Here is a 22,955-nt window from a genome sequence, read left to right on the forward strand (position 1 = left end):
GCATGTGGGATCTTCCCAGACCAGGGCTCGAACCCGTGTCCCCTGCATTAGCAGGCAGACTCTCAACCACTGCGCCACCAGGGAAGCCCGAGGCTTGTGCACTTTTGAATCCTCACTTTTTTTTTTTCCCTGCCTTAATTCTTGGTCACTGTAAATTACTTCAAAAAATGATTTTAGAATAGGAAAAGAGCTAGGAGAGAAGATGTCTTTAACCTTTCATATTCCTTTGACATTTTTTAGGATTTTAATTTTGAAGCATGGCAAAGAGGCAGAAATGGCTTTGGGCCATAGACGAGCAGAATCACTTTAAAATGAAGATAGTCTTTTTTTGGCTTGAGATCTTCCCCTAAAACTAGCTAAAGAATGAAGACCTCTCCCAATGCTGATTGGAACAGAAAGTATTTCTAATTCCTTATGAATGAAAATAGGAACAAAAGTATTCCAAAGCAAGGACATAACTTGAATTCAGTGCTGAATCTACTACATCAAGCTCCGGGGAAGGGGGCAGTGGGGAAGCCCTGAAGTTGGCCTGATGATTGGGAAATACCAGTTAAATGCTTTTGTAACTTCATCACTGTCAACGAGAAAACACTGCTATCCAAGCCTCCCATTTGCCTGAGAGTCAGGAGCTTCTAAACCAAGAAAGGAAGAAACCAAGCGGATTATTTACGAGCTCCTTCCCTCTTGCTGCTTGAAGCCACTGTGCAATTAGCCTGTTACCGCGCCGGGCAAGGCTGGGCGAGTTTACACCGCTCGGCGGGGGTCGGCAAGGCCTGCCTCCCGCGCCTCCTAGCGGACCAGTAGGGTGGTGCAGCCCCTGCCACCCGCTGCAGAAAAGCGGGCCACCGGCCGGCAGCGCCGCACCCTGACGCCGTCTGCGCGCACAGCCTCGGCAGCGCTCTTCGCTCGCCTCCAGTCCCTATCCAGCGACCAGTCAGGCTGCGGGCGAGGGGATTCCAGCCCAGGCTCCAGAGTCCGAGCCCTCAGCATCCTATCAGACTGGGTACCGGCAGCAGCCATCTCAACCTGGGCTGGGAACGCAAGCGGCTTTGGAGTTGGCGGCGGCGGTGCAGCTTCCCCAGGGAGCCAACTTTAGGTCCTAACGACTCGGTGCAGGTAGCTGGGTCCTGCGCACGGGTGGACGGGATGGCTGGGGCTGGTGGGACCACTGGGACCCGGGTGGAGGTGGTGGGGTGCTTTGCGATTCTGGTTCCTGGAGGCGCCGCCTCCCTTGGCTGTCGGGGGCCAAGACACGTGTCGAGTTCCCGAACTTTCCAGGATGCTGGGCTGGGGAGGAAAGCCGCGAGAGGTGTCTAGGCCAGAGGGGTACTGGGAACAGCGTTTGGGCGTCCTGGGTAGTATTGAGCCAGGAGTGCCTCCAGGATGGACCCCTGGACTGGGTTCCAAAGAAGCAGCTGTTGTGGAAGTTCAGGGGCAGATGGCTAAGCATTTTAGAAACGGGGGTTTGGAGGGGGCTGGTCCTGAGCTGGGTTTCCCGGGCAAGTGGCTGTTTGTGGGGGGGGGGGTCTCCGGAGGGAGCCACTGGAGTAGGGTTGACTAGGAGAGGTGGCTGTGCTATGGGTTCTGGGGTGTGGGTAGCTAGTAGGGGGATCCCTAGGGGAGGTGGCTGGCTTAGAAGTCCCAGTCCCGGAGGACACTGATAGTAACCCTCCCTCTCCTTCATTGGAAGCGACTTTCTCAAGGAACTGCAGGTCCGCTATTCCCGCTCACTTCGTGTCTCAGAGGGAGGTACCTGAAACGGGGATTTCTAGGGTGGTGGCTGAGCACCCCCAGGGCTGGCGGTTGTGACCCTAGTCCTAGATGATTTGGGGTTCCTGGGAAGGGGACAGCTGAGCCGCACAGGCGTCGGCAGAGAAGCGTGCGTTTTCTCACGGCCCTCGGGGTTTGTTTCAGAGGCCGATCCATCAGATCGCTCCGCGGAGTCTCAGGGAGTGGAGCCCAGGAGCCCCCAGGCACGCCCGGGCTGCGCGTCGGGCCCCGCCCCGCGCGCCACGCCTTAAAGGGCTCGTAGGCCTGGGGCGCACGGCGGCGGCCACGGCCATGGAAGGTGCGCTTGCCGCCAACTGGAGCGCCGAGGCGGTCAACGGGAGCGCGGCGCCCCCGGGGGCCGAGGGCAACCGCACCGCTGGGCCGCCACAGCGCAACGAGGCCCTGGCGCGGGTGGAGGTGGCCGTGCTGTGCCTCATCCTCTTCCTGGCGCTGAGCGGCAACGCGTGCGTGCTGCTGGCGCTGCGCACCACGCGCCAGAAGCACTCGCGCCTCTTCTTCTTCATGAAGCACCTGAGCATAGCCGACCTGGTGGTGGCGGTGTTCCAGGTGCTGCCGCAGCTGCTGTGGGACATCACCTTCCGCTTCTACGGACCCGACCTGCTGTGCCGCCTCGTCAAGTACCTGCAGGTGGTGGGCATGTTCGCCTCCACCTACCTTCTGCTGCTCATGTCGCTCGACCGCTGCCTGGCCATCTGCCAGCCGCTGCGCGTGCTGCGCCGCCGCGCCGACCGTCTGGCCGTGCTCGCCACATGGCTGGGCTGCCTGGTGGCCAGCGCGCCGCAGGTGCACATCTTCTCGCTGCGCGAGGTGGCCGACGGCGTCTTCGACTGCTGGGCCGTCTTCATCCAGCCCTGGGGGCCCAAGGCCTACATCACGTGGATCACGCTCGCCGTCTACATCGTGCCCGTCATCGTGCTTGCCGCCTGCTACGGCCTCATCAGCTTCAAGATCTGGCAGAACTTGCGGCTCAAGACGGCGGCGGCGGCGGCCGAGGCGGCCGCGGGGCCCGAGGGCGCGGCGGTGGACAGCGCGGGGCACGGGGCTTTGGCCCGTGTCAGCAGCGTCAAGCTCATCTCCAAGGCCAAGATCCGCACGGTCAAGATGACCTTCATCATCGTGCTGGCCTTCATCGTGTGCTGGACGCCATTCTTTTTCGTGCAGATGTGGAGCGTCTGGGACGCCGAGGCGCCCAAGGAAGGTAGCGCTGACGGGAAGTGGGAGGAGGGAGCGCGGCGGGGCGGGGCCGTGGTCCTGCTGCCTCTGAACGTCCAGGGGCCGTTCTGTTTTGGGGGCCTCATGGGGGATTTGATTCATGGCCCCGTCATCCTCTGGCCAAGTGATTTGGGGCGTAACTTCCCTGAGCCTTGACTTCCCTTTCTGTAAAATAGCAAAAATGATAAAAGTACCAGCTCTCCCCAGCAGCAGGGGAATGAAATGAGGAAATGCACGTAAAATCCGTAGCACAGTCTTTGGGCTACATATCTGGTTCACTATTATGGATCAGGAAACTGAGGTTCCAGTGACTGGCCTTTTCCAGTTGCTTAGCGAAGCGGAGGAGCTGAGTTTCCAACCCAGGCCCAAGCTCAAGCTCCTGCCACGTAAAGTTCACTTTACGTTGAACTTCCACTTTAAGTTCAAGTCAGCCCCAGCCCGAGGTCTGGTTTGGATCAGAGCAGCGGGAGGTGGGCGATTGGATTCCTCCCTAGCAAGTACTGAGAAGCTGCGGGGCGGGGCGCCATCAGGGTGCGGAGACGAGTCCTGAACCCGTCTCCCAGTGGGGACGGCGAGCTGTGCCGCGCGGAGGTGAGTAACGCGGGCACGGCGGGCAGGCGCGGGGTTGGCGGTGCTCAGGAACCGAGATGGCGCTTCTGCTGGGGGGGAACGGGGGTCGGGGACGGGCAGGGAAGGGAAAGGGGATGCAGACTTTCCCATTTGACCGGGGAGGCTGGGGGATTTCGGGAGGCGGTGAACGCCCTCTCCAGATTGAAGGACTGGGAGGTCAGGGCTGAGGGTGGCCGGGTGGCCAGGAGACCGGGAGGAGACGGTAGAATGGAAGGCTCTGTGGGGAGGGATATTGGGGGAGCAGAGCGCCTCGGGTCCGACTTGTAGCCGTCACTTTGCGGCTGGGACCCCGAGGCAGCTCCCGCCTTCAGCCTTCACCACGGACAATTCAGGTAGCTCATTAGCGAAAAGCAGGAGGGATGATCAATGGTGGTGAATGACTTACACCTTTTGGTTTGAGGGTAAGCACGTAACACTGCGCTGGGATGCCCGCGGCTCAAATGCTTGTAAGGAAAGACCCGAGGGGTTTGCTTTCACCCCTTCTGCCCTTGAGATAGCGCCAATGTCCCGTTTCTGGATAGAATCACTACTGCTAACAGTAGTCTCCAACACAGCCATCGCGTGGAAGCTGAAATCTTCCTTCATGCAGCTGGATAAATTTGCTTTGCTCTCTTCCCCAAACCACAGGCTCCTTGCTTGCCCCAGCCGTCCCAGTTAGCCCAGCGTTTGCCTTAGTGGCCAGAGCAGTTATCATTCAGCATTTATTGAGCACTTGGGGTATGCCCGGCTGGGTGGTTTGCAGGTGAGGGTTTCTGTGAAGACTTAGCAAAGCCAGCCTGGCCTCATGGTGCAGCCCCTGGGAACACCTTGCAGAAGGGGTTCAGGGGTCCAAAGAGGGGAAGGCACTGGCTCCAGATCACACAGCAAATGGGAGGCAGACTAGAACTGGGGCTTCCTGCCCCCACCTCATCCCCCCAGCACCAGGCTTCTTTTAAAGGGCACACGACTAGGGAGTTGGGTTGGGCAAAAGCCAGTAGTGGGTGTTTCTAGACAAGGCATCAGGCCATACCTGTTTCCTGGGTGGGATCTGAAGAGATACTTGATACAGGTCTTGAGGAGCTCAGACACCAGCCCTTAAGGAAGTGAGACCGACACTCCCTTAGAGCAGCTACTGGGGAGACTTGGCATCTAGGCCTCCCTCCAGCCTTTACTCACTGAAGGGTCTTCTTCTCCCTCCTTGCGTTCGTTCATTCTGCAGATGGTCTGCTCCTCTCTCTTTGCCGTCCCCTCGCCTCTCCTGCTCATTTTCTCCCTGGTGACTTTTCTCCTTCCTTCTCCCCTTCCCTTCCCCCCGTGACTTCCATGACCGCACCTGCGCTCCCCCTCCTCACTTTCCTCCCTAGAGAATGAGTATGTGGCCAACGCAGATCATGGTCACTCAGTAAAGTTTAGATCTTTTCTACACTTGAAAAGCTTATTGAACAATTCATTTTTCTGTCTTAAAAACAAGATACAGGAAGAGAGAGCGAGAGGGAGTCCCCTCTCACTAAAGTGGGGTCAGAGGCATTTTGGGTACATGTGGCCACCTGAGGATTTCCGGGTGGCGGGGGGTGGGAGGGGAGACGTGCAGCGGAGATGGGCTTCTACTCAGGCTCCAGGAGCAGAGGAAGAGACGGGCTCCAGGGGCCTCAGGTCCTGTTTCTCTTTGCTCCTTTCCTGGTTCAGGGCAGAGGGTGGTGGCACGTGAAACATGCAGGTCTTCTGGGTCCTCCTTGGAGTTCTGCCCTGGATGCTCTGAGAAGAGCACAAACGCAGACGACAGGAGGGTCCTGATGCCGCTGCCGCCAGCACTCCCTCCCGCAGAGTGTGGTCAGGAGCGGGCTCCCGGCTCACCAACCTCAGAGGGCTTGGGCACCTGCCACTGGCCTGGTCCAGTCGTGCCTTGGCCTCAGGGCTGCAGGGTCCGGGGATGTGGGCTGAGCTAGAAGCACGCCTTGTGCCCACTTGGCATTAACTTGGATAATTACGAGTAGCAGGCTGGGATGAGAAACAATTGCGTTTACAGTCACTTTGGAGACGTGACTCAATCTCGAGGCTCTGGGCAAGTAGTAAGGAAGGAACAGGACAGGGACGTTCGAGCTACTTGAGCTTTTGATCAGCGAAGTGGAATGGATGCACAGCCCTCACCTTCCTGTCCAGGAGGAAGGAATTTACCAGAACGCAGACTCTCTAGCTCAGGGCCCCTGGCTCTGCTTATCTCCTGGCAAGGGGGGCCTGGAAATCCAGGGAGCCCTTGTGAACAGCGAGACATTCTTCCCAGCAGCCCGGGGGCAGGCAGCCTCAGGGACGCAGGAGGGGGGCCTCCTTCCTGCCGGCAGCTTCATCATGAAAGCCTCTGGGTCAGCAAGCAGCTCCTTAACCGCTGACCACGGGTCGGGGCTAACGGGGCGGCTGGAGAAGTCACACGTGCCTTGGCAGCTGGCCTCGGGGCCACCACAGGACTCCAAGTCCCTCCTTCCTTAGGGTTCCCTCCCCCGCAATTCCCTCGAAATCCAGCGCGCCTTTCCCATCTCTCCCCTTGTACACCTTCAGTCACACCGAGCGCTGCCTTTGTGGGTTTAGAGCTCACCTTGTTCCAAAAATAATTTGAGGGGGGGCCCAAAGATTCGGGTGCCACAGCAAGATAAAATGGACATGAGGAAACTGGGAAGAAAGGGGGAAAAGGTTAGAGATATGGTAATACAATAATAGCAATTATGAAGTCTCTGTCCGGGGCAGGGGGTGAGCTGCACATGGGACTTCCTTTCATAAGAGCCAAAGCAAAGAGGAGAACTCTCAATTTCAGTACTTCCATTGTTCAGAGAGAAAAGCAGTGAGAGGAGAATAAAGCAAGGGGAGGGTTGTGGTAATGTAATGAGCCCCCCTCCCCCCCGTTTCAGAGCAGCCACGTGCTGGTGGGGCCCTGCTTTGGTGAGACTGGTGACGCTGCAGAAGGAGGGCTGGGACCAGACACCCCTGGCAGGTTTGGACAAGCCCCGGATGGAACTTTCAGGATCAAATTGCACAGCCAAAGATTTGGCACCAACCTTTTCCCTTGAACTCCGTGGAACTTGCTTTGCTGCTGGTCCCAAGGAGTCTGACCCCGGAGTGGTTCTCAGGGAGGAGATGAAGACGGATGGATGGATCCACTTGGTGGAGACTGCGGGTGGGCGCCGTAGGACCCCAGGTCCCCGTGCAGGGAAAGAGCAGGTGTGGGAGCCACGTGACTGGCCTGTGTTTGGAGCCCGCCCTCCCACTTTCTCCTGCGTGTCCTCGAGCAGGTGGTCTCCCTTCTCTGAGCTTCAGCTTCTTCCTCCTCTGTCATAATGAGGATAGCAAGTCTATTCACGGGGCTGTTACGAGGATGACATGGTGTGACCCGTGGCACCTGGGGGGCCACGTGATCAATGTCACTCTTCTCTCCTCCCCCCATTCTAGTTGTTAAATGTTTTGTTTGTCTTCGTGGGATTGACTTTGAGAATCTCGGCAGGGATTTGAGCTGGAGGAGCTAGACATTTTTCTCTTGAGAGCCTGGGTGGAGGGGCCTGGGGTGGCAGCAGAGTCTGCTGGACGGTCGACGGTGTGTCCGGGGAGGCTTGGTATGTGGAGAAGCTCGTTAAAGCCGGAGAGGTGGATTGTGAGCCTTGTCACAGCGGGGGCCCCACCTGTCCTGTTCACTGGTGTGGGCCCAGTGCCTAGCACAAGGCGGGCCACCCGTCCGAGCTCAGCCGATGCTTGTTGAACAAATACGTAGGGTATGGGAAGAGGAAGGTGCACGTGACGGGGCTGGGATGGGTGTACAGAGCTGGACTCAAGAGAAATGAGGGCTCTCTAGGCAGCGCTCTGGCCGTAGGGTTGGCTATTTGGTGAAGAAGTGAGCGCCCCAGCACTGGGAGCAATCAAGCTTCTGCCACGGTGGGTACCAGGAGGAAGAATGCACAGGAGGCCTAGTTTTAAGTGTTTCCCCCGTCTGTGAAAGGAGCTTGCCAGCACCTCCCGGTTTTTGTGGAACTGTGGCCCCTCCAGTGTGGCTGCCGGCCCACCCTGCCTTTCCAAGGACACTGTGCCCGAGGTGTGGGTGGACCACGTACCTCGGAGGGGCCTGCTCGTCAGGTGACCTAGGGCGGAGAGCAGTGGCTGGGGGGTTGGGCGGCGGCAGGAGGAGATAGGACGCAGCTTTCCTTGTCTTAAGCTTGGCCCTCTTGGGCATAAATTGCCATTAGATGGGCAATTAATGACCACACTCTGGTCTGATTAAGTAATTATGGGTTCTTTTATGTTCTCAACTAATGCTAATGTTTTCTCTTGGGTTTATGCCCCAAGGTGACTTCACTTGTTTTCCCCCAAAGGTTTGATGAATAACAACAACAACAAAAAAGTCTGTTGGGTGAAGCTTTGCTATATATTTTTTCCCATTTGATGGATGGCTGAGTGGTTTGGGGAGGGGGTGGGAGGTGGAGCAGGGGGGAGGGGGGAGGGGGGTGGGAGGGGGGTGGAAGGGCCCACCCCTGCCTATCAGAGCCCCTGGCCCCTGGGAAGTGGTGAGAGTCCCCTTCAGAGGCCTGGTCTCAGGGCACCTGTGTGATTTGGGGCATGTCTCTGGGCCTCTGTCATTCCCACCTGAGCAGTGGGGATAATACCTATGATAGAACACAACACCCTCTCTTGGCATTGGTTTCAGTAAAGTGAGGAGTTGCATTCGTTAAAATCAGTAGTCGCCCCCTATGGAGTGCCGGACCCTGTGCCCGACCCCATCTCTTGTCCTCATCCAGACACAGCAAGGTAAGGGGGGGCGTTATCCCCGTTTTACAGATGAGGAAACTGAGGCTCAGAGTGGCACAGCCTGCTCAACAGCACTGCTGAGTAAGTAATGGGGTTGGGATTTGAACCCAGATCATCTCACGCCAGACTGCTTCCCTCCCCACCATCCTCGGCATTGGGTCTCCTGGGTGCTTGTTAAAAAGTTGATTTCTGGCCCCGCCCCAGGCCTGCCAAAGCAGAGCCCTGCACCCTCTCCTGGAATCTCTTCCCTGCCACACCCAGCATGCACCCACCCAGCTACAGGGGCACTAATGGCCGGCCCTCTCAGCACTGTGGCTTCAAAGCCCATGTCCCTCGACTCCTCCACCCTGATGTCCATCAGCCATCCGCTGATCCCGCTGTCGTAGCCACGTCTTCGCTTAGTACCTCTCGTGTCTGGACTTTCCTTCCCTTTTCCATCACCACCTTCTTGGTTTAGAGCACGGTTTCTCAACTTTGGCATTACTGACACTAGGGGGCAGACAGCCTTCGTTGTGAGTGTGGTGTGGGGCGGGCGGCTGTCCTGTGTGACGGAGGATGTTTAGCAGCATCCCTTGCTCCCGCCACTAGCACCTCCCCACAGTTGTGGCCACCAAAACATGTCCCCAGAGATTGCCGAATGTCCCTTAAGGGGCAAAATCGCCCTGGTTGAGAACCACTGGTTTGGACGCACTGTGTTGGCCTGTCCTGACCTAATATCTAACAAAAGAGTACCCTCATCCCCTCTGCCCTGGGCTCTGGCTGATCTTCCTAGTGCACCTGCAGCCAGGCCTGCTGACTTGCCACTTCCCACAGGGCCTTTTGCTTTGCACCCATGCTAATTCTGTTTCCATCCCAGGAACGCCTACCCGAGTCTCTTCTGCAGAGACCCATCCTTCAGAGCCCAAGTCCACTGTGTGGGCTGCTTTGTGCACAACTCCAGGGGGTTCCATTTAAGGAACCTGAGAATGAGAATGGTCTGTGAGAATGGTATTCCTAGGAGCTGTGCAGTACACAACCTGAACAACTGGACACGGCAGCTTCATCCAGTTCTGACTCTCGTGAAGCTTTCCCCGTTGCCCCCACCTGAGGGTCTCCTTCCTCCTCCAGTGCGTTCATTCTACATGCAGTGATTCAGCGCCTCCCAAGGGTCCTGTCCACACAACCTCTGCCTCGATCTGTCAGTCCTCCTATGAGGAGAGTTGGCAAGGACCCCTCCCCAGTCCCTCACCTGCCCTCCTGTGGCCAGCAGCTGGCACATGCATAGATGCGGGACAGTCAGGCCAAGGTTGGTCTCTGGGAGGGACGCCCCCAGTTTCTGCCGGGATGGTTCTGTCCCCGGGTGTGGCCAGGTGGGGCAGCAGCCGTCACCCTGGGTGGCTGATGAGAACTGTCTGGGGCTCGTTGCTGGGGTTAAGAATAGGGTTTAGGTTGTGGGCCGGGTGGAGGGTGCTGGTGGCACAGGGCCTGGCATGTAGTAAGTGCTCAATCAACGCTTTAAAAATAGAGAAATTTCACCATGTGTCAGCGTCCTGGAGTCAGTCCGTGCAGCTGAGGGAATGCAGGTTGTCGTGAGCTCAGGAGCACATTTTCACTGAGGGGCTGCAGTTTTTGTTGAGTGATGGCAAGCCCGGCGATGCTGGGAACAAGGGCATTGTTAAGAGGTCAAGAGAAGTTAAGGCCTTGCCTGGAGGAGACAGTAGGAGGCAAGGTGGGGAGGCTCTAGCTCTGGGTTTGGAAACCCAAGGGGACCCTTGCATGAGGGACAGGCGGGAAGGAGGTGTAACCAGGCGGTCTTTGGTGTCCCAGCCCCTGATTCCTGGTTCCAGTGATCCTGATTCCTGGCCACTGAGGGTCACCCTCTGCCAGCACCTTCCTCCTTACTCTACTGGGAGCTGGCACCTCCCAGCCTTTGCCAGATGCTTCAGTACCACGGGCCTCTGCCCTCCACGGCCCATGCCTCACACTCTAATGGTCACTCCTACTCATTTCTGTTTCTTTCTCTTTCTCTCTGCCTGACCTTGATATCTGACTGTGAACTTAATTTCCCAGAGGGAATTGCATTTGAGTCCAGTCATCTTGTTCGGGGCCCATCTCCCATTGTCAGGCAGGGAAATTGTCTTTTTGCTTTTCCAACATGCTAGTGTCGGTGGCTGATTTATCAGGACTTCCTGTCTGCTAATTTCATGCTCACTTCAACTTAGTCCCTTATTGAACATTTCCCATTTTCCAGTTTCTGCTCGCAGCCAAGGACAGAGCCACAGATGAGACACAGTCCCCAACCACAGATTATAAACAAGAATAATGACAGTATGAAGGGATGATGCTGTGAGAGAGGTATTCGTTTATCAAGTACTGTGAGTGCCCCCAGGAGGCATTTATTGATTCAGTCTCCCTGGGAAAAAATCAGGAGGATTTCAGAGAGGAAGCAACATTTGAAAAAGGTTTTGAAGGATGAGTAGGAGCTGGCTATGCAAAGAAGCAGATGCACATTCCCTGATGAGGTCATTGAACAGTTACTTTATTTTCTTTCCCTGTATTGGAGGAATACTTGTCATGCTTCAGTGTGCACACAGATCACGTGGGGGAACTTGTTAAAGCGCAGATTCTGATTCAGTAGGTCTGGGTGGGGCCCATGAGTCTGTATTTTTAACACTTTCCCAGGTGATGCCTGTGCAGGGCCCCTGCAGCTGGCCTGTTGACTGCACAGTGAGTAATGAGGCTTTACTGTATCATCTCTGTGACCAAAACATGTGGCTTGCCTTTACACGTGTGGCCCAAATTGGCGGCAGGGCCCTGTCATTCTCTGAAGGGTAGAGAAGGCCTGGTTGTTAACAGGAAGCCCCAGCTCTTCTGCTTCTAGGACGTGGTTATTCCTCAGGTCCTGCCCAGTGGACCCCACATGTCCCCAGATTTGAGCAGTGACATCACAGAAGACCATTTAAAGCTCTGTAGCCCACAGATTTAGCTCTTCTTCCTGACCTTACACATGGTGAGATCACACATCTGTGACTTTTACAATTCCAGTGTGGTAAAATGGTGATCTTTTCAAAGAAGGTGCCCTGGAATACGTGTTAGTATTCAATCCTTATGTAAGTGCACATTCAAAAAACATTTTTAAAAAAGCCTTCTGTACATCACAACTCCCAAATTCTCTTGTAGCTCCTAAAGGAATAAGGGATTTAGATTTCTTGTGAGGGAGACCTGATTCAGGATCTGGGCGGCAGGGAGGAGACCTTGAACCAAGTGATTGGTTTCTGGAGTGAGAGCCTCTTGGGAAAGTGGCTGAGCTTGACCGGATTCAGATGAGAGGTGTCAGCTGAGCCACAGGTCTTTGAATTGTCTGTGACACGTGTTCGTTGCCTCAGGAACAGCGCAGCCAGAGAGGCCATGGCCAGCTGCCCCGTCAGCTGTTCTGGGCTAATTTGGGCCCAGGGTGACGCGATGGTGACGGGCGGGGGCAGTGCCGGGAAATCCGAACAGGGGACTTCTTGGGACTTGAGTAAAGCCGGGCTGGTGGGTGGGTGACTGCTGGGGGCACCCTGTCCTCGCATGGCCCTCGGCTGTCCACCTCCTCCGTGAGTGAGGGCGCCAGGTGGAAGTTCAGCATGGTCTCTGTGTCCCGGGGGTAAAATGCCCAGCAGGGGACGTTTGCCATTGGCGCGTGGCCTTTCCCGCTCAGTCTTCTGCTTGGCACGTAGGAGCCCCCGCTTGAAGATCACCCCTAGTCCCCAGCCCTGGGCCCACCGCCCCTCCCCCGGTGCTGCAGCTCCCTGTTGACTGGAGGGCCTGTCTGTGCATCTCTCTTTCCCGCCTGAGTTTGTAAATCCCTTGAGGGCACGTCCCCAGGGCTAACTCGGTGGCTGGCACAGAGCAGAGATGGCATGGAAGGAAGTGGAACATCGATCTCCTCATTTCCACCCCCCCACCCCCTGCCCCATGCCCTAAGCTCAGGCCAGGCAGGTGTGACGGCCGATCCCTGGCCCAGCGCCTCCAACTCGGCCTTCCTTCTCTGCCAGGACCAGAGAGAGCTTTTTGCAGCCCTCAGGGCTCAGTCATGGGGGACAAGTGTTCATTTTACGGAGTGGAGTGGGAGAGACAGATGAGAACCAGCTCTCCGGGTGGAGACCCTGAAATCCCGCTCTTGCCCATGGTTGCAGCCCCCTTCCCTTTTGGGTATCTTGTGTCACCGGCAGAGTAAGTTTTTCCAAAACGGACTATCTCGAGTTCCCTTGGGGTCATGTAATCCAATCCCAGGGCTCCGGGTTTTCATTTTGTTTTGTTTCGTTTTTTTAATTTTGAAGTTGGGGAGAAAAGGGCAAAGGACAGTTTCCTGAATCAACCTTAGATGAGGAGTCCCCAACCTTGGGCGATAAAAAGTTATACACAGTTGATCATATTTCATATCTGTAAGTAATAATACGATAACATGAACAAACACTTTGCCATTTACAAAGCCCTTTCACACTTTTTTTTTTTTTCCAATTTTCTCCCAAGTCCTTGAGGGTGTCACCTCCATTTCACAGATGAGGATGTTAAGGCTCAGACAGTAGATGTGGCTCAGAGAAATGAGTAGGTGGGAGGGGGGTTCACACCCCACGGGTTTGCGTCTGGATCCTCTGTGAGGGGCTCCCCGATGGCCCGAGCCCCCCAGGAGGTGCTGGCTGCTGACCGCACCTCTCTTGGATGAGTCTGTTGATTCTGGTTTCCAGGGCCTTCTTTTATCCACACTGACTTCACCGTCGCTCTGCTTTATGGAAAGTGTGGCTGGGGCCATTGTCGCCAGGAGCTTGGTAGCTGAGCTGGCGCTTCAGAGCAGCGGGCATGCAGGCACGGGGCGGACCTTGGTGCCCTGGTGTGGAGCAGGCACTGGACGTGGGCTGCCCGGGACAGGGTGTTACCCTCTGGCCCCAGGTGCAAGATGGCCGAGCCAGGGTTTGTGGGAGGTCTGGGTACTTAAAAGTAAAGGCATCACCCAGTTCTGCTTCTGGTGGTGTGGGGAGAAGTGGGCTCAGCTTACCCTGTGGGTCTGCCCCTCCCCTTTTTGAGCCCTTTCGTTCTGCTTTTTAACATCTTCTCCTACAGGCATTTAGATCAAGGATTGGCTAACTTTTTCTGTAAAAGGCCAAACAGTAAATATTTGAGGCTCACAGGATGTAAGGTCTCTGTAACAACTACTCAGCTTTGCCCTTGTAGTGCGAAAGCTGCCATTGACAATATATGAATGAATGGATATGGCTGTGTTCCAGTAAAACTTCATTTACAAAAACAAGCAGCAGGTGGGGTTTGGCCCGTGGGCTGTTTGCTGGCCCCTCGTCCAGACCAGGAGACATTTCTGCCAGGAAGGATGGTGATCTGATAGGCAATGGGTTTCCCCTCCCGGTACGCTTGGATTTTAAAAGACCATTACGGGACTTCCCTGGTGGCACAGTGGTTAAGAATCCACTTGCCAATGCAGGGGACACAGGCTCGATCCCTGGTCTGGGAAGATCCCACATGCCGCGGAGCAACTAAGCCCGCGCACCACAACTACTGAGCCTGCACTCTAGAGCCCGCGACCCACAACTACTGAAGCCCGCGCGCCTAGAGCCCATGCTCCGCAGCAAGGGAAGCCACCGCAATGAGAAGCCCCACGCACTGCAACAAAGAGTAGCCCCCGCTTGCCACAACTAGAGAAAGCCCGCGCGCACCAACAAAGACCCAACGCAGCCAAAAATAAATAAATAAAATAAATAAATTTATTTAAAAAATTATAATAATAAAATAAAAGGCCATTACTGGGGAGTGGGCAGTGCTTAGCCTCTTAGGGGGCCTACATCTGTTTTAGGAAAGGAAAGTTGCTCTCTGACTCTATCCTTCAAATCATATGATGAGGGCAATTGCCCAGTCAGCCCATGTCTCTGCTTTGGAACTGAGGGGATTTGCTCCCTGGAACCAACCTGACTAGTGTGAATGCTGACCTAGCTTTAAAAGACATCAAACTTCATTACTTTCAGGTGGGAACACAGGGTGACTTGTGTGTCCCTGGTGAAGGCACTTCCCCTCTCCGAGCTTCACTTTCCTCATGTATAAAATGGAGATGAGACTGCTTTGAAAGCTGTTCTGTTCTGTGCAAGCTTGAGCTGTGGTTCCCATGGTTGACGTTGCTGCATTGTCATATGCCCCCTTGGAAGCAGCATCGTAAAATGCCAGGGACAACGCTTTCCATGCTTCTGTTCCTCTCCTTCTTCAGTTCTAGGAAGCCTGTCCAGCCGCTGGAAAGGGCGATGTTACAGCCTAAACGAGATACAGTAAGTGCAGAAAGTAGATGAGGTGCAGTTAGTCCTTATGCTCAGAAACCGTCCATGGCTCCCCAGCGCCTGTAGATTCAAGTTCATGCTCAGCCTGGATTCCAGATCCTCCTCCTCAGCCTGGCTCTTTCCAGTTTCCTCTCCTGTGAACCCACCACCCTCCAACTCTGGCAGCCCCTGAATGCTGTTGGACAGTCTCACCTTTGTACCTTTATTTCTGTAGCATCCTTCCTTTGAAATGTCCTCCATAGCCTGTGTTTTATTCCCAAATAGCTTGAAATTCCACTGCTGGGAACCCATGTCTTTGGTTGGTTAGGATATTGCCAAATTTTTAAAAAGTCCAAATGTGCCCTTAGCATTTGGCAACTTGACACGAGCAGGTTCAGCTTAGAGGGTCATCCTTCCCCGAGAGCCAGGCTAGGCTGGTCATTCGTGTCTGTGGCCACCAGGTGGGGATAGAGGTGCTGGCCGTGGTCCCAACTCTTCCCAACCAGGCTGGCCACTTGGAGGTGGAAAAACTCGGGTGGGGCTACTCAGGAATTCATTAACTGTTTACTTTTTTGTGGTTACTGTTTCTGTAGGTTGTTTATAAAAAATAGGATAAATAAGTTAGAAGATCCAAATGTCAAGAGTGAGGCGAGTAACTTATATGAATAGCTAAGATAATGCCTTGTAACTGTTCAGCGAGGTAAAACGTGCTGCCTTTCTGTTCAAGTGAGAACACGTCCTTCTACCCATTTCATAGCTCTGTACACCTTTGTTCTTCCCTTGTGTCTGGCAGTTTACTTCTCCATGCCTTAAAAAAAATTTTTTTTTAACTCTTTTTGCCACGCCATGCAGCATGTGGGATCTTATCCCCCGACCCGGGATTGAACCCGCGCCCCCTGCGCTGGAAGCACGGAGTCTTAACCGCTGGACCACAAGGGAAGTCCCTCGATGCCTTTTCAAATTTTGACTTTTATGTGTTTATTTTGCCTCTTTCATTTTATATGTTTAATTATGATTTTGAGATATTTTTAGACTTTGTGATATTTCACCAGGTTTCTAAACTTAAATTCATCCTTTTTTACACGTCGAAATCAAATATTTTTTTCCATTCTCTTTCATAGAATTCAACAGTACTGGCTTCCCCCCACCCGACCCTTCACTTTTCCACTTTTCTTTTCTTTACTATTTTAATCTAAGGATTAGATTTGCTCTCTAATCCTTTGCTTTCTAAACATTTTTGTTTGCAGGACTTGTGGGCTTTGCGTGTTGTAGCTTGCTTTTGTTCCAGCAGGGGCGCCAGGTAATTAGAGCGGTGGTTCTCAAACTTGGGTGTGCGTCAGAATCCCCTGGAGGACTGTTTACAGCAGATCGTTGAGCCTCACCCCCAGGAGTCTGATCCACTAGATCTAGGGTGGGGCCTGAGAATTTACACTTCTGTCAGGTTCCCAGATGAGCTGGGGACCCCTCTTTGAGAACCACTGAATTCCTCTTAAACAATCACCCTCCCCCTTTGGTGCTTGGAGATGTGGCTGACAGACGTCTCTGTGCTCTGTCTGCGTCCACAGTGGTGTCTAGATCTTGCAACTCCAGTCGGCCTGTGAGAAATTCTTTCCTGGATTGAGCTCTTGAATTCTGGAGTTCTTCCTTGAAAACGTGTTGCAGAAAATATCGGGCTAGTGGATTTTCCACGCCTTCTTGCGGTTACCGTTCTTCGTAAGGGTGTGGCCGTGAACAGCATTCTTGGGAACACCGTTTTCCGTGTGGGTTTCTGGGGGGGTGCCTGTGTCCTCCTCTGCTGCTGGGAGTGTGTACATTTGTCAGATTAAGGCCATTGACGGAAACCCAGGCTCCCCACCCCACCCCCTATTTGGAAGTACTTAGGATTAGGAATTGTTCTTCCCCCTTGAAGCTTAACTTTGTGACAAGCAATGTCTTGAAGTTGATTTCTGATCATTAATTTTACCTGAAATTCAGTAAATCTCAGTGTAATAGCTTCTGCACAGTGCCTCGTATACTTTTAGTGTCCCCTTTTCCTGCACAAGTCTTATTTGTCGGCTGAAGCAGTGCTCTTAGGCGTATCTTCACAGAAACACTTCCAGTGTTCTCAGCTGTGAAGGCAGCACACACCTTCTTGTCTCTGTGCCTTTGCCTGTGCCGTCCTTTCTGCCCGAAGCGCCCGTCCTCCCTTCTCTGCCTGGGAACCTCCTAAGCACCCTTCAGGTACCAGGTGCTCTTTCACCCTCGCAGTGTTCCAGGGAGATCTGGGGACTCTTGTTATCCCCATTTAAAGGTTAGGCAACAGCAGTTTCTTGGGGAGTGAAAGTATTTGTTGCTGGCGGGGCTAGAATACAAACCAGGTCTGGCAGCTTCTGCCTCTGCGCTCTTGGGTACTCTGAGCGGGAGACAGTCGATACTTGCGGGGTGAGTGATGAATGGACGGACAGGTGGCCGTGCCGGTGGAAGCCCGTGGTGAGTAAGCTTTGCTTGGGAGAAAGGACAGGGAATGTTCCAGGGCTGGGCTAAGCTGGCGAAGGCGTGGGGGGTAGGCTGAGTGCATGCCCAGAGCACGGATACGGAAGGCAGGCAGGCTTGGTCTCTTTAGTCCTCCGTCTTGTGACTGGCACCTGGCCTCTGTTCTCAGGAGGTGATGCTTCGTGCCCCAGTAGTGATGCCCTGTTCTCATTTCTCCCCACCCTCCCCACCTTGCAGCCTCGGCTTTCATCATTGCCATGCTGCTGGCCAGCCTCAACAGCTGCTGCAACCCCTGGATCTACCTGCTCTTCACAGGCCGCCTCTTCCACGACCTCGTGCAGCGCTTCCTCTGCTGCTCGTCCAGCTGCCAGAAGGGCCGCCGGCCCAGAGAGACGAGCGTCAGCAAAAAGAGCAACTCATCCACCTTCGTCCTGAGCCCGGACAGCTCCAGCCAGAGGGGCTGCTTGCAGCCATCCGCGGTGTGACCGGCGGGGCCAGGACCACCCCTCTTGGCTTGGATTGTACGACAGGGGCAGTCTGGCCATTGGTGGTCGTGTACGTGTGTGTATAAGGTACCTTTCAGTTTGTGCCCCTCCTCACCTTGTGGGGGCTCGAGCGGGGTGGGGAAGTGGTCTCCATGGGGGAAGGTGACAGGGTGACTCAGCCATCAGCCAAGCCCCGGATCTACCCTGGGCTCCCACGGGTACTCCTGCTGCCCTGACCCCACTGTTGCATCTGGCTGCTGGATGGGTTGTGGTTTTGTTTTGTTTTGTTTTCCCCTGGACCTGTCATTTCACTCCAGTATCTTTTTACTCCTTTATCCTGGGATCTTGTGAAAGGTGGTAAGTATAGGATTGGTGACCAGATGGGTGCGGAAGCCTAGTGTTCTGAGCTTGGGATGCAAAGTGGGACCTCGATGGTGGTGGTGCTGGTATCCTCCTGGCCTCAGAGTGCTTCTGCCTTCGAGTGGACTGGCGCCAGCATCCTTGAGCACCAGCTTGTCGGGCGGTGGCCCCAGAGCAGGAGATTCTCTTCGGAGACTGTCTGGCACAGGCAGCCACTTAAAACTTGGGTTAAAAATTTTTAAGAGGAAAAAAATGTTTAAGAAGCTAATACTTGAGAAGCAGCTGGGAAAGAAAAGGAAATAAAAGACATCCAGATTGGAAAAGAAGTAAAACTCCTCACAGATGACGTGATTTTGTATATAGAAAATTCTAAGGAATTCATGCACACACAAACCCATTGGAACTAATACATGAATTCAAGGTTGTGGAATACAAGGTCAATACAAAAATCAAGTATATTTCTTTACACTGGCAATGAACAGTATGAACATGAAATTAAGAAATAATTTCATTTATAATAGTATCAGAAAGAACAGGAATAAATTTAATGAAAGAAGTGCAGGAATTAAATCCTGCAAACTACAAAATATTGTTGAAAGAAACAGAAGACTTAAATAAATGGAAAGACATCCTGTGTTCATGGCTCAGAGACTTAAATATCGTTAAGATAACAATACTCTCCAAGTTGATGTATAGATTCAGTGTAATCCCTATCAAAATCCTAGCTGGCTTCTTTGCACAAATTGCTAAGCTGATCCTAAAATTCACATGGAAATTGCACAAGTAATAGAATAGCCAAATAAACCTTGAAAAACAGGGACAGAGTTGATGGATTCACCCTTCCTGGTTCAAAACTTATTACAAAGCTACAGTAATCAAAAGAATGTGGTATAGACAAAAAGACATATATAGACCAATGTAATGGAATAGAGAATTCAGGTATAAAACCTTACGTTTATGGCCAGTAGATTTTGACAAGTGTGACGAGAATTCAATTGGGGAGATTGTCTTTTCGATAAATGGCACCTGGACAGGTGGATATCCACATGCAAAAGAATGCGGTTGGATCTCTACCTCATACTATATACAAAAATTAACTCAAAATGCATCAAACTAAATGTAAGAGCTAAAACTATAAAAGCCTTAGAAGACAACATAGGGATAAATATTTGTGACCTTGGGTTAGGCCATGGTTTCTTAGATAATGACACCCAAAACAGAAGTCAAAGGAAGAATAGATAAATTGGACCTCATCAAAATGGGGCACAAAACTTTTGTGTTTCATAGGTCACTATCAAGAAAGTGATAAGACAGCTCATAGAACGGAAGAAAATATTTGGAAGCCGTATACTTGTATCTAGAATACATCAAGAACTCTTACGATTTAAGAATGAAAAGCCAAATAACCCAGTTTAAAAAATGGGCAACATATTTGAATAAACAAGTGAATAGACATATTTTCGTATCTTCTCCAAAGAAGAGATATAAGTGGCCCATAAGCACATGAGAAGATGCTCAATATTATTACTCACGAGGGAAATGCAAATCAAAACCACAGTGAAATAGCACTGCACACCCACTAAGATGGCTCTAATCAAAGATATGGGCAACGATAGGTGCTGGCGAGGATGGAGAGAAATTGGAACTCTCCTCCATCGCTTGTGGGAAGGTAAAATGGTGCAGCCAATTTGGAAAATAGTTTGGCAGTTCCTGAAAAAGTTAAACATAGAATTACCATATGAGCCAGAAATGCTACTCCTAGGTATTTACTCAAGAGAAACGGAAGCATATATACACACAAAAACTTGTCCACAAATGTTTATAGCAGTATAATTCATAATAGCCAAAAATGGAAATAACCCAAATACCTATCAACTGATGAATGGATAAACAAATGTAGTATATCTATACAACAGCACATTATTGAACTATGGAAAGCAAGGAAGTACTGACACATGCTCCAACATGGATGAACTTTGAAAACATCATGCTAAGTGAAAGAAGCCTTGCGAAAAGCCACATACTACATGATTCCATTTATATGACATGCCCAGAATAGGCAAAATTACCAAGACATATTATACAATAGTGGTTGCCAGGGGCTGGAGGCTGGGGTGGATGGGGAGTGACTGCTAAGCCCCATATGGGGCTTTTTTTGTGATGATGAAAATTTTCTGGAGTTAGTGACGTGCACGATTTTGAGAATATGCTAAAAGCCACTGAATTAAATACTTAAAAAAATGTTTACCAGCTGAATTCAGAGGCAACCAGCTTGAAGGATGCATTTCTTGGAATATCTTACCTCCCAGAACTTTTGTTTCTCACTGACTCACCATTTCAGAAGAATCCATGGTTTTCTTACTCAGTTTTCCTGCGAGAGATGGTGTTTCCGGTTTCAGCAAAAGTACCAGCAGTGATAATACCTGGTAAACATGTCGTCAGATGTCCTCTCAGCCTTGAGATACAACATGACCATGTCCAAGAAGCACCTTTAGTCGTTAAATGCAGGATGTTATAGATGAGAGGTTTTCCGACTGGGACTGGCCAGCTCAGTGGCACTCTGGGGCACTTTTTTTATTTGCACATATATTTTTGGACTCACTGTGACACAACAAGAGCACTTCCCAAAGCCCCAGGTCTCCACACACACTTTCCTCTTCTCCCTCCACACTGCATTGTACACACACGTGCACATACACACGCACACAGTAGAATGAGCTAGCAGGGTCTGGATGTTCAGGGAGAAGAGAGGCATGCACTGAAATGCCAGTGTTCGAAACCCCAGCATTTAGGACAAGATCTTCAGTATACCTGGAGACTGAGAACGATGTCATCTTTGGACCCAGAGGCAGTGCAGTGTTGCTGTGACGGGCGCTTAGTGTCAACACCAGCCAGTCCTGGCTCTTTGGGAAGCTAACAGGATGCTGGTTTGGGGTTCCGTGCCCACATCCAGGACACTGGGCACCCTGGGTGCAAGTGCAGCAGTGGTGGGGTCTTTTGGCATTTGAGCCTCTCTGCTCACCAGCCAGAGACGCCCCATTCTCTGCTGTTCCCAAGGAAGTTGCCATCCTAGCAGCCGCCAGAGGCCACTGGGGATCAAGGAGACAGCCACTCAGTAGATGTTTCTGACCACGGGCACAACCTTGCTGAGAACCCAGGAGTTGCAGGGTTCTTGGGCATCAGAACCAGCCGGGACACTTTCATCATTCTTCTCCTGTGAAAGCTCTGGTTGGGACCTTGGCTCTCATTATGGCGCAGGAGTCTTGTAGCCAGTCAGTGACATTTGATTCCAGCAGCGCCGCTGGCTACACGCCCCTCCACTCCCAGTCTCGTCCTGGAGAGTATTTTCACAATCGCTTGCTCTTTCCCCAACCCAAGCCTGGAAGAAGGAGAGTAGGGGTCCAGGACGCTGACTCGGGCTCGGTCGTTTCTGTCCTCCTCTGGACCCCACTCCTAAGGTCCTCCAACCACCTTTGCCCACAGTTTCAGGCCTGTTTACAAACCAAACGCATGCCTGGAGGTGCCGATAAATTGGAGCGTGCAGATTTTCTTCCGGAATGTTTCATCGTTCTGATATTGAAAAGTGAAATGCGAACACTTGAGGACTCTGAGCCTTATCTCTTTAGGCCCTGAAAAAAAGTCTGTCACAACATTTGGTCTCCCCTGGGGAATGGGTCTACGGGTTATGACTGCAGGAAGCTGCCTTTTAAGAAGATCCTGGTTTCAAAGTGCTCGACCTTTTGTGTTTAATTGCGATGAAACGCCCCTAAATGCAAAATGTGAATTCCTCGATTTTGTTCTACTTGGTGACTTTCTGTGGCACCTGCTGTCTGTGCGCATTGGTGAATGATGTACCCGATAACGAGATGCCTGCTTCATTAGCTGCTTTATAAAAGGTGCGCTTAATAAACATATTTTTTCCCATAGATTGCTTTGCCTTCTTTCTTTAGCCTGAGAACAGTGACCATATCTGGTGGCTTACAGACTTGAATTTCTTTGCCGGCTTCCTTTGAATCCCCATAAATCTGTCTGATTATGACACAGGTGCATCTGAGCTGTGGCAGGTGGTGGGGGGGGCAGGAGGGGACCTGGTCCCAGTCTCTTGGGTCACAGGTACTCTCATGTATCAGGGTTCTGTCGGAAGATGCTGTGAGAGCCAGGAACAAACCTCTGGTACGGTGTAGCCACACCCACCGTGGGCCACTGTCTAACTCCGGACATAATGGGATTCTAGATTGTCGCCTTGAAGGGACCCTAAGGCATATTTCTTCAAGTGGGGTATGGGGGCCACCTGCAGAATCACAAGTGGTTTTGTGTTTGTTCCTGGGCTCCACTACTGAATCACAACCTGCGTCTTAAACAAGAGTCCCTGATGAGCCAGACGTCACGTATGAGAGAGAGCGGAATGCCACCCCCTCCTCTGGCCCGTTTTCATCACGCCCCCAGCGTGCTGTCCTGCCTGCTACTTTGCGGGGCCGGGGGTCCCCAGAAGGAAAAACACCTCAGACATACATGCATCTAGATGTGTGTCCTTTCTCCAGCCCCATGAGCTTCACGGGGGATGGAGTACCTGCTGTAGCCTGGCCCTTAGAGAAGGAGAGCCAGCTTGAAAAATAGGAGTCAGGGTCAAGTCAGGTCACAGCAAATGCGGCGGTGGTCAAAAGTCTGCGTAACCCAAGATTCCAAGTCTGAAACGGATGGCCTGACAGTGTGAGAGACGTTTGATGGGGAGGCCCTTTGAGAGGGAGGAAGCGATGTTGGCTGTAAACCCGTCCGCAGGAGGAGCCTGCCCTCTGAGTCCACTTGAGAACATGAAGAGCCCCAGGTAGAGCAGAGAGCAGTGGGCTGGGACCACGAATGTGGCTAGCTGTGAACTTTTTGGCAAGTCTGCTGACCTCTCTGGGCGGTGACTTACTTGTTTGCAAAAAGTAAGGGATGCTGATGAAGTGTTCAGGAGGAAAATATACCA

General features: G+C 52.6%; 1 protein-coding gene across 1 annotated transcript; it reads left to right on the forward strand.

The window, feature by feature from the left end:
* The first annotated feature begins 816 nt into the window (after positions 1-816).
* OXTR (oxytocin receptor) lies at positions 817-21,880 on the forward strand. Its single transcript, XM_007192495.2, has 3 exons — positions 817-1,116; positions 1,915-2,989; positions 17,379-21,880. The coding sequence occupies exons 2-3, from the start codon at positions 2,062-2,064 to the stop codon at positions 17,624-17,626; spliced, it is 1,176 nt and encodes a 391-aa protein (XP_007192557.2). The 5' UTR covers positions 817-1,116; positions 1,915-2,061; the 3' UTR covers positions 17,627-21,880.
* Positions 21,881-22,955: the final 1,075 nt, after the last annotated feature.

The sequence above is a fragment of the Balaenoptera acutorostrata genome, chromosome 10, assembly GCF_949987535.1.
Source record: "Balaenoptera acutorostrata chromosome 10, mBalAcu1.1, whole genome shotgun sequence".
Classification (NCBI taxonomy): Eukaryota; Metazoa; Chordata; class Mammalia; order Artiodactyla; family Balaenopteridae; genus Balaenoptera; species Balaenoptera acutorostrata.

Bases quoted from the DNA above. Each gene is read 5' to 3' on its own strand.
- OXTR (XM_007192495.2), top strand. From the start codon at position 2,062: ATGGAAGGTGCGCTTGCCGCCAACTGGAGCGCCGAGGCGGTCAACGGG. The intron at 2,990-17,378 runs GTAGCGCTGACG...CCCACCTTGCAG, and splicing joins CGCCGAGGCGCCCAAGGAAG to CCTCGGCTTTCATCATTGCC.